The sequence below is a fragment of the Lemur catta genome, chromosome 11, assembly GCF_020740605.2.
Source record: "Lemur catta isolate mLemCat1 chromosome 11, mLemCat1.pri, whole genome shotgun sequence".
Taxonomy (NCBI): Eukaryota; Metazoa; Chordata; class Mammalia; order Primates; family Lemuridae; genus Lemur; species Lemur catta.
The window spans coordinates 49,285,580-49,297,933 of NC_059138.1; the positions used below are offsets into that span (position 1 = coordinate 49,285,580).

The 12,354-nt window shown below is 31.2% G+C and overlaps 1 protein-coding gene across 1 annotated transcript in view; it reads left to right on the forward strand.

Moving 5' to 3' along the window:
• Positions 1 to 12,354, forward strand: part of RUNDC3B (RUN domain containing 3B) — a 115,237-nt gene that overhangs the window by 40,194 nt on the left and 62,689 nt on the right. Inside the window, exon 3 of the mRNA XM_045564783.1 lies at positions 9,696 to 9,829. Within this exon, the coding sequence (XP_045420739.1) occupies positions 9,696 to 9,829 (134 nt within the window). The remainder of the gene's footprint in view (positions 1 to 9,695; positions 9,830 to 12,354) is intronic.

Here is a 12,354-nt window from a genome sequence, read left to right on the forward strand (position 1 = left end):
TTCCATATAAATGGAATAATAAATTATATGGCTTTTTGTGTTTGACTTCTTTCACACTTAACATAATGTTTTCAAAGTTCATTTGTTTATAGCATGTATCAGTACTTCATTTTTTTATGGCTGAAGAATATTCCATTATATGGATATACCACGTTTTGTGTATCCTTTTATCAGTTAATGGACATTTGGATTGTTTCCACTTTTTTTCTCTTATGAATAATGCTTCTGTAAACATTCATGTATAAGTTTTTGTTTCTACATGTTTTTTATTCTCTTGGATATATGTCCATTTCATTTTTAACAGCTACATAATATTTAATATATAAATGAACCATAAGTAACTTCCTATTGATTTTTCCCAAATTTTTCTTTTTGTAAACATGCTGTTATATGTCACTGAACATGTGTTTACATAGTTGTCTAATTTCTCTAAAATTATTTCCTAGTAATCATAATAGGTAATGATTCTTAGAATTGTAATTACTAAAATCAAAGGATATGTACATTTTGAATTTAATATACTTTGCTGAATTGTCTACTAGAAAGGTTGTACCAACAATAATGTATGTGATTGTTATTTTTTCCCATATCTCATTTTACTGTTATTAATATTTGGTTTTTAATTTTATTGGGGAAAGTATGTTTTTTGGCCTTCTATCATATATATGAGTATCTTGTTATTTTAATTTCTATTTATAAGTGAAATTGAATGTATTTTCATTTTATTAACCTTTTTAAAAATTTTCTGCTTTGCCTATATCATTTGTGTAGTGAGTCTTTTTAATTACCCCAGGATAGAAAAAACTCTTTACATCATGTGGAACTAGTTTTTATATAGTCCATTTTGATCAATAATGATCTTTTTTCTCCCTTGAGATTAGTCTTTTTACATGATTACTGTTGGTAGTTTATTATTTTATTTTATTTCATACTTTTTTTTTCATTTGAGAGTTTATGATTTGTTTTAAAACATACTAAATAGTTGTATCTTAGTTTTCTGTCATTTGGATGTCTAAAATTCTACAACATACAATCTCCACATACTTGATTACTTGCTTCTCTTTGAGTCGTATTGTTGTAGTACTCCTAATTACCATGTTTGGTATGGGTATTTCTGGGTGAAAAGCAAAAATAAAAACAAAAAAATCAAGTATTTATACATATAATTAGGAGACATAGACAAAGGGGTCTTTATATTTTATAATCAAACCAGAAATTTCAAAGTCATTGTAATTCCCCAATTTAAATATTTGCTTATTTACAGAATGAGAGATTTATTAATGGTTTTAAACTTTATTACTCTGGGAATTATTCAGGTTTATTTTACATGAAGTTCACTTTCAAAACCCCTCCAAATTAAATGATTCAAAATTTAGAATTAGGGCAGGGCTCAGTGGCTCAAGGCAGGAGGATTGCTTGAGGCCAAGAGTTCAAGACCAGCCTGGGCAAGAGCAAGACCCTGTCTCTACGAAAAAATAGAAAAAAATTATCTAGGTGTGGTGGCGTGTGCCTGTAGTCCCAGCTACTCGGGAGGCTGAGGCAAGAGGATTGCTTGAACCCAGGAGTTGGAAGTTGCAGTGAGCTATGATGATGCTACTGCACTCTAGCCCTGGGTGACAGAGCGAGACTTTGTCTCAAAAAAAAAAAAAATTATAATTTGCTTCGTGGGAGGGGAGTACCTTCCCCAAGGCAAGAAGAATAAAATATTATGAGAAGTCTTAAATAAATTCTACTACTGATAAAGTTGTCAGCCAGGTGTTGTGGCTCATGTCTGTAATCCTAGCATTTTGGGAGGCCAGGGTGGGAGGATCACTTGAGGCCAGGAATTTGAGACCAGCCTCGGCAACATAGCAAGAGCCCGTCTGTGTGGGAAACATAGCTATATCCTGTCTCTACAAAAAACTAAAAATACAAAAATTAGCCGGGCATGGTGGTGCTTGCTTTTAGTCTATAGTCCTTGCTACTTGGGAGGCTGAGGCAAAAGGATTGCTTGAGCCCAGGAGTTGTAGTCTATGAGATAGAACAAGACCCTGTCTCTAAAAATAAAATAAAATAAAAGAGATTCAGGAATTGTTTCCCACTTTAAATGAGGAATTAAGCCATGACATAAATCATAGTAATGATATAGCTTATTTTATACATTTTTGGAAGTAAAATTTCCTTAAAATTTCCATAGAAATTGTTTTTACTTTGATACGTTTTTGAATCTATAGATCACAAATAAGATAGAGAACTTTGTGTCAGGACAGAGATAGTAAATGTGGTTTAAACACTAAGAATTGATACTATTTCCAATGAAAAGCATTCTATTCTGCTTTACATTTCAATGTTGATAAATTTTCATTTTTGTTTGTTGTAGTTATAGCAAGAACATGTTGTAATATGGGCTTTAACTAGGATAACAAATCATAGATCCTTTTTGATATGTTTCTAAATTTAATATTTGTTTAAAATGTTCCAAACAGGGGTAAGAGGATAGAGAGTGAATGGTAGAGCCATAGATGTGGCACAGCTTATGTATCTCCTTCCTTTCATTTTTCTTGCCACATTACTATGTTTGTTTGGTTTTTAATTTGGTTTTATAAAGGATCTAAGTATTTGGAAAGGTGTGGGACTGTGTGCTATTGAAGATTTAAGTGTTTGCTTATGAGAGAAGGAAATGTCATTTTTTGGGAATGTGATTTCAGAAATTTGGCTTTGAAGTTTTCCCATCTAATTATACTAGCAATTTCCAAACAACATAGCAAGAATTTATAGTACTTTTCCAGATGGTGATTGTTAAACAATAATTGGAAGCTGTAGCAAATAAAACAGCATTTTTTATAGAGTAGGCATTATTTAGTAAATTTACCAGCATTTTACTTGATATCTAAGTGCTGTTCTCATCATTAAGCAAAAAAACAAACAAACAAACAAAAACTTTACCATTTCTTAGGCAAAAAAAGAGAAATGCTCTTTAAAAATGTATTTGTTTATAACTTTTTAGAAAAGATAACAGTAAAAAATGTGCATTTTTAAAATTGAAAACTTTCTGAGCCATATAGTTTAAAGTGAGTAATTCTTCCTAATCAATCTTGTAAGTTTGGAGGTACAAAGCTAGCAAATTCAGTCAAGCTGTTGCTGATTTTGAGGTCCAGTGTCCTCATAAGTTTATTAAATTTGAGAAAGAATGATGGAGGTGAAAATAAACAGGGAACAGCACACTTAGCCTCTCCAATAGAACAGGTTATATAAGGGGCCAGCTTGATTTATTTTCTGAGTGTAGCTCATATTCATCTTAATTGAGTTTATTTTATTTATTAGGTAAAAATAGTGTTTACTGCTTCAAAATTATGTATGGCCATCTTATTTGGGCTATTCAGTTTGGAATTGTAAACATGATAGCAGGTTTCTTAAATATCTGTGTGTTGTTGTTGTTGTTGTTTATTTTTTTTAAAGAGATTTCCCAAAGTTGCAGATGGCTGGCTCATCTCCAAATACCTCTTCAAGGGTACTCTATGCTGGTGATGTCTCCCGCCACTGAGCTGCACGGGAGCATGGAATTGACTTACTGGGGAGGGCAGTATCAGTTAAGTGATCTCTTTTAGTACATTGCATGGGTTTTGCAAAGCTTTAAGTTTTTTTGTTTTTGTTTTTTTAAATCCAAAGGGAAAAGGCATGTTTATGCTGATTTTTAAAATTAAAATTTTGTAAACCCACACAATTTTGTCTTCTTCCTCTCCTATGTGACTCATGAATATTTCTAAATTCCATAGCTTTAATTACTATTTTATGAATCATGCTTCAATGTTATTTACATTTTTCTTGTAACTCTTAATGATATAAGATTTATTTGCTATTAACTCAATTTTATAAGTGCTGTATAATATTTTTATTACATTAAACTAGGAGCTCAAGGAAGCTGTGTGAATATTCTAGTCATTCAGTAAACGTACATGAGTGCTACCAACAATAACTGCTTTGTCATTCTTTAACCATTAGTGGGAATATATTCCTTTTTTAAAAAATAGGAATATATTCCACAGTTTCCTTTCTCCCAGGTAGAATTCATCCCTTTATTTACTTATTGAAATATTTTTTTAATTGAATTCCTGTTATATGCAAAACTCTCTTGGGCCTCTGTACCTTATGACCTAGCCCTTTAAAATATCTTTTAGTTAGAAAAGAAATACATAGTAATTATTTTAAAAGATTACAGTAGGACAAAGGATAAAAAGTGTAAAATAAATGTCTTCTCATTTCGTTAATCCTAATTTCTACAAGTAATTATTTTGAACAGTTTCTTTGTTTTATGTTCTGTACCTATAGCCCTAATCACTACTGCAGCAAATTACCCTTGATTTCTTCAAGGCTACACCTTTATGTGTAGCTCTCTGTGTGGACTCGGCCTTCAGTATACTAATTTTGTCCACTAATGTTTTAAGCCTTATTTGAATAATGCTGGTGGAAGAAAAACAAAACCTTTGTACTCTATTTGGAGAGATAGCAAAATTACTGGGATTAAAAAAGCCTATTAAGTCAATTTGACTTTCAGTTTTTTGGTCAAGCTGGTTATCTTAATCTTTTTGTTTTGGAAAATTAAGGATTGGTAATTTTTATGATATGGATACATAATTTAGATATTTGTGTGTGTTTATGAATAATTCCTTACCAGTGAACTAGACATTAAATTGTTAGTAACAAAGGATAATAATTACGTTTTATAGATGAGTAACTGTGATTCACAGTGGCTAAATGATTTACTTGAGGCATCTTATAAGTAACATACAGTACTAGCAATGTTCTATAATTGAGTATCTAATCTAGATTCTGACTTCTTCAGATTTAGCTTAAAGTGTAACTGAGATTATTTTTAAGTGTTTAAATTTGTCCTATTTTTTTAGAACAGTAATGTGAGATGTTTAGTTAGAAAATTGTGGTTAGAAAATGAATCGGTGTCATAATTTTACCTTCAAAGCTGAAAGGCCTAATATAAACCTCAACTAGTAATACCGGGTGTACCAAAGGTCACCATACATAGGGAAAATGGGAAATTGTAGCTAAATGAACTTTTTTTTTTTTTTTACAAAATATTTGTTATAAAATTTTACAAAAGTTTTCCTTTGTATGGAGACTTTTGGGACACTGTAATTTTTTTAAAGAAAAGGTTTTTGACCTCTTGCAAAGACGTGAGAATTTTCTGTTTAGTAAAAAAGATAGTAGAAAATAGTAAGCTGTTTTTTTATAAATTAGCAGTAAGAAACTTAGGATTGCTAATACCAAATTTAAAGTGAAAAGTTATAAGTTAAATATCTAAATATTGATATAGTAGCAAAATAAATCCACAAGTAACCAATCTCCTCTAAGTATCTGAAAACTTTTACAGTGATATCAGAGTGGTTTATTAAAATTTGGTGGGACTGTCTTGTCTTTTGTTGCTTGTCTAGATGAATAACAACTCTAAGGTGTAATAGTATTTAATATTGTCAGGTAGGTGATGTATTTTAACATTAATAGAACTTTAGTTTGTGAGACCAGTTTTTCATTTGCTATTTACATACTAGGCACTGTTACAAAGTATAGGGAAGGGAAGTCAATTAACAGATTCATTTATATTTTATATTATATTATTAAAAGATGTTGTATCATAAGCTACTGCTTAGTAAAGAGCCACTTTAGAAAATTTAGCTTCTATTCTTAGAGGGTCTCATTCTGGCCATAAAATAAAATATAAACAAAACACGGGCATATTGTAAGATGTGAATAGATATCTCACTTAAAGAATATAGAAGAATAATTTTAGAATAACATTGGACCCTAGAGATCACAAACCATTTTTAGGTGCTGAAAATGAGGGATTTTACAGAGAAAGATATCATGGAGCTGGTCAGTAGTAGATCGTCTTTTAGTCTAGCAAACTTTTCACCACTTACTTCTGTGGCTAAAAATGAATTACAGTTGTATTGATGGGATGGGAATAAGTTTTGAAAAGCTCGTTTAACTTTCACATTGGTAAAAAGTCAACTTCAAAGAACACTTAAAAGCATATACCTATACTCATGGAGAGCTTTAAAAAGAGAATTGTGTTATTGACAGTATATGTCTTCTTTGGAATAAAATTTCTCCAAGATTTAGACTAGTCAGTGTCTTCCTATTTGATTTGCTTTTGTGGTTATTTTTAAATGAAAGGAAAATATCCTGGGAGTGGTTATTTATTATTTCAATATTTATTTTTAAAGGCATAATCAGCTTGTAACTTTGTTTTTTAATCTCCTGTTAAATACTGGTTACAGACTTTTACAAGCAGTTAATCTGTGTTTACATAAAAGTAATGTTCGAATAATAATATCTCAAACAACCAGTTGAATGCCTCAATTAATATTATATTTAATTAAATTAAACCCATTTTGTAGATGCAGAAATTATTTAATTATTTAGATAAAATTCTGGGATATACATACAATATACAAGAGAGCTTTTGTTTGTAGGTGTTAGCAAGAGAATCTACCTTGTTTTAAAGCAGGCCCTTCTGAATGTGGAAAGTTCAGTGTCTTAAATTAAGAACTTCATTTTGGAAATAAGTCACATGGAAGAGGAAGAAAGCTACAATCAAGCCAAGTCATCCTCACATCTAGTTTGTTGAATAGATAAGTGTTATAAAGAGACTACTGGTTTATTTAAGGTCCTGCAAGTTATGATGATGTGCCATCCTATTTTTGTTTAGTTTCTCAGTTTGTAATCTGGGAAGTCTTGTCATTATCTTTTGGGTAAAAGTTCCTGTAGATAGTGTAGCCCACCCATAGCAGGAGTCCCAAGGATTTAGTGCCCTTGCCTTTTCTGTTTAAATTATGCCTAGATTTCTAGTTTTTCTATATCTGTGTTTTCTCTCCTCCAAAACAGGGCTTTGTTATATTCTTTGGTTTTTAACAGCTCTACTTCAAAACTTCTTACAAATTACTTTACTCAGAAATGTGAAACTAATGATAAAGTTTATAATAGCATTGTAGAAAAGCAAATCATCCCCTATGCAAAAGTGTTGAACCAGTATATGTTTTCTTACCAAGGACATTCTTCTTGGTCATGGGCAACCTATGCTTTACTTTTCTCCTTGGTTATCTGGGTTCTCATTGTAGGTGGTTGCCTTTGGCTAGTACAGTGTGGCCTGTTTTCTTGGATATTTCTCTGACTTGTGTTTTCCATACTGCCATTTTAGAGAAATTTAAAGCCACCAGAGAATCCCTGTTACACTCTCTTTCTTTAATACCCCTTCCAGTGTACAACATTCCATTTCTTGCGGGAAGTCTGGCAGCTATACCTCTTATTTTGAAATTATAGAATGATACTAAATAATAGAAGACAAGGAAAATTAGTTGAGGTTAGAAACATTTTGAAGAGGTAAGTTTAGAATGGTTGATAAGGGAAAAAGTTGGGTTAGGGAGTAAATTTTAAAGATTTCTCTAGATTCTAAGCAAGTAATGGGAAGAACTTAACTGTGTATCTCATTCACACTTTGTTTTATAGTATGAAGGGAGCATGGTTCCCTTAACCATTTGTGTGGTAACAGTGATTAACAGTAGGAACAATTAACATTTATTTAGTACTTAATATATACTAGGCTCTTTGCTACTTGCTGCACGTACATGATCTCATCTAATTCTCACAACAGTGCTATCAGGTAGTTACTACTAGTATTCTCAACAGAGGAGGGTCAGACTTATAGAGTGAATTTAAGTAATTTTTTCAAGATCACATAGCTAGAAAGTGATCTAATTCAGGTCCACCTGACTTGAGAGCCCATATTTTTAACCACCAGTCACCCTGCCTCCCCTCCAAATGGCTAACAAATTGATGACATGAAAAGTTCCTAGAGACAAACTATATCTGAGGTATCATACAAGGAACTTTTTAATTCAGAGAAGAACGAGGACAAAGGAAAGTGATGGAAAGAGTTTAAGAGGAACAAGGGAGATTGTAAATATTCCTGTAGATTTCTATTTGTAGGCAGTAAGATTTGATTTTTAAAGAGACATTGAATTATATAGTTATTTAGATAAGGATTTATAGATGTTTTTGTGTTTTATTTATATATAGACAAAGGTTAATATATTTGTCCAAAATATTTGATATTTGTAATCTAGCATGCAAACACCATAATACCAGACTGTCATAAAAATTGTTATAAAAAGATACTAATTGGATTTTTAAAAATTCAAGGTTTATGTTCATTGCAATTAAGATGATCTGTTGTGTGCTGATTTACACATTCTTTTTTTTCAACAAATATTTATTGAGTGCGTACTGTGAGCCAAAAACTGAGTCACATGTTAGAGGTTGATCTAAAGACAAATAAGACACAATCCCTGACTTTGTGATATTATCACCTAATATGTGAGATGATTAAGTAAAGAAATCATTATAAGGATAAGTAAGCACAGGGTGCTGTGCCAACAGTGGGACTAACCATAGAGATCATGCATGGTTTGCTGGAAGAGGAGCCTTTAAAAGTAAATGATGAACCCTATCATGGTTTGTAGGAGTTCTATTGGTTGATTAACCATAAATACATCATTAGAAATACCAGGGAGACATTTTAAAAAATGCCAATGCCTACATCTTACCCTAAAGATTTTGATTTTTCAGTTTGAGGGGAGACCAGACATAATTATTTTTAAAAAGCAGTCCAGTTATTCTAATGTATTGCCATGGTTGGAAACCACTCAAATATCACCTCTGACATTCCTCCTAAAATGGTGCTTGCTGACAACATTTTCTGGAGAGACGTTATTACTGGAGAAGGGAAGATTTGAAATAAATAATTCATTCAAGATGAAAAAGCACTTAAATATACAAGGAAATCTTTCTACAGTAAGATTAAACAACTTCCCTAGGTAAGACTAATCATTCCAGACAACTGAATAAAGTATTAAGATGTCTCTCACATCCCATTTAAAAATACTAAGTGTTTAAAATGGTTTTCATGGACCTAATACTCAAGAGTCCTGCATAGAAATATCAATATTAATATAAGGTATACACAGTAGAACATTTGGTCACAAACAGATACATAGTTACCCAAATATGAAAAATTAGAATGGTAAATACTTCAAGAGTTTTTCATGAGTTGGTGACTAGAAGAGAGCAAATGAATGACAGCTTTATAGATGAGAATGGTTGGGTAGAAGATTATGAATTATCAGTGAATATGGGATGTTGGTTGATTTTATTTACTTGTAGGATAAATCACACATTGTTTCCTTTCTTGAAGTATCCCTATGAAGAGGAGGAAAAGTTGTGGGATTTTTTCTAAGTAGAGAAAGGTTTAGAATTAAACTGCTGACATTTAAATTAATGTTTAACTAGGACCACAGGAAGGTTTTCCATGTGCTATCTGAAAGACTATGTTAGATAATAGAATATTAAATGGCAATATAGTTTTAGTGTCTATTTCCTTTTTATTTCATTTAGTTTTATTTTATTGTTGAGAAAACTATGATTCAGGTCTATTAAGTCTTCCAAGGTAATACAGTTATTAATAGTTAAAGGTAGAAAAGAACTAGATTTAAGGCTTTTTGACCCTTACATCAGTACTCTTTCCATTATAGCATAGTATGTTATCTTTATTTTATGGAATTTTATTGTTCTTGCATTTTGAATTGTTAAGTCTAGTTTTCTTTTACTTTCAAAAAAAAATTTGTATTATAATTTTTATCCTGAAGGTCAAGTAACCTGGTTTGGTTACGAAAGTCCTCGTACCTTTTGGGACTATATCAGAGTGGCTTGCCGGAAAGTTTCACAGAATTGTATTTGCAGCATTGAAAATATGGAAAATATCAGTTCTTCTAGAGCTAAGGTAAGACACTGGTAATATGCTGTGTGTATAGTCTAATCCTAAGCAGTTTTAACCTAAGTAGAAAATATTTGAGCTCTTTGCTATGTAAAATGTTTGTTTTCTTTTCTTTGTTGGAATTAAATACCTGATCAAGTTTAACATTTTTCAGAGGCTTGTTTCCATTTTTTCATTGCATGTAGTTATTTTAGAATGTTCTTGAGTCTTCACTGTGGCATTTTGAATAGCAGGAAGATATGAATTTCCTTTTTAAGAAGCACAATAAAATATTTCCTGTTCTGTGATGTTTCTACATTTCTTGAATTATATAAGCCAGTGGCTCTCAAAACAATGTCCTGAAGAACACTGGCATCTCAGACCCTTTTGAAAATTAAGGGTTCCATAATATCAAAAATTTTTTCATGTAATACCAACATGTTACTAGTATTTGCCTTTTCACTGTGTTGACATTTGTATTCCTGATACAGAAGCAATGGTGGATAAAACTGCTGGAATCTTAGCATGAATTAAGGCAGTGGTATCAAATTATACTAGTAGTTATTCATTGAGTTCTTTCCCACCATGCACTCAGTATAAAAAAAAAGCCAGTTTCACTTTTAGAATGTCCATGATGGTGCAGTAAATATTAAAATCTCAACATTTGAGTCCCTGTCTTTTTAATATCCTAGGGAACAAAATGGGAACTATGCTAAAGCATTTCTGCAGCATATTAAAATATGATGATTGCCTCAAGGAAAGCACTTGTGTAATTGTTTGAATTGTGAGCTGAACTAGATAGTTTTTTCATTTCATACTATTTTTAATGGAAAGAAAAACTTATGAACCATAATTTTTTAGACTTAGGCATTTGGCAGATATTTTCTTGAAAAAAAAATGGAAGAAGTGGGCCTGTTACTTCAAGGAAACAGCTGACAGTATTCGTTGCCAATAGTAAAATTAAAGCTTTTAAGTAAAAAATAGAATTTTGGAAAACTTGTATTCACCACCTTAAGCTTGATAGCTTCCCAATATATAAAGGCTTTTCTGATGACATTGATGTTGATATTAACAGATGTATTTTTTAATTGTTTAATGAAATGTGTCAGTATTTGGTAGATCTACATTCCTTGTATTTTCCAAATGACCAATTCATGTAATTACAAAATCATGTACAGGTAAAAGATCAATTCAAAGTGCAAGATAGGTCAATGGATTTAGTGTAATGCAGTATGAAAAGGTCATTGATGTGGTTATAGATTCCATGTTCAACTAACTTTTAAGATATCAGTTATTGTTTTGATATGGAACATAGGAAAATCCACAATTATCTGAAAAGGCTATTAAAAGATTCCCTTTTCTAAGTATGTATCTGTGTGAGGCTAGATTTTCTTCACATACTTCAACCAAAACAACACATTGTAACAGATGGAATGTGGAACCAGGTATTTAATTCTCTTATATTAAGCCAGACATTAAAGAGATTTGAAAAAAAAAAGTAAAACAGAGGTGCTTTTCTCACTAATATTTTTGTCTTCAAAAAAATTATTATTTTCGTAAAAATATTTATATTAACATATTATGAGTTTTTGATATTTTTGAATTACCTGATATTTTCAGAGTTTCCAGTTTTGACTTGTAATATAGTAATTTGATAGATATAACCTACAGAAAACACTCTTTGAGGTCCTCGTTAATTTTCAAGATTGTAAAAAGTCTGAGGTGCTAATTCAAGCTATACAGGTTGAACATCCCAAATCCAAAAATCTGAAATTTGAAATGCTCCAAAATACAAAACTTTTTTAGCACTCACATGACACTCAAAGGAAATGCTCCTTAGAGCATTTAATGCAAATATCCCAAAATCTAAAAAAATCCAAAATCCAAAAAACTTGCGTCCCAAGCATTTTGGAAAAGGCATACTCAACCTGTATCAGCTTTCATTTAGCAGTTTTATTTATATATTTCTGTTGACTTGCCAGAGCAGCTCTCCTTACTATTCTTGGCACTTAGGAATTATAGAATGAAACATTGAATAGAAAACAAAGATTGAAAATCGATATTTACAGTTTTACAATCAAGGCATAATTCATTATGTCATAACAATAAAATTGTAAGTTACATATCTGTGTAATAACCAAAAGTATAAAAGTATGTTTCCAAAGTATGGTTTCCAAGTTTTTTGTTCCTGCATCCTTTTTTATTTGGGATTTTTTTTTTTTCTTTTGGAAAATTTTTGTTTAGCAAAATTGACAAAGAGATCTTCAAATTAAACATTTTGTAAACATGAGCTGAGTACATGTTTTAAAAATTAAGATCTTTAATGTTTAAATTTAGTGACTTACTTAGAAGCATAAACATTTTTTAATCCTTAATATGGAAATATATTTTTACCTAAAGTTTATAGTTGTGATTTTTGTTACCTTTTCGAGACTACAGCTATAGAGTGCACATTCTAAAACCACTGCTCCCTCCTTTACTGCCTCCTGCCATTCTCCAACCAAATGATTATCTGAGCAACAAACTTCCTGCTTCAGTATCTTTCAACCCTT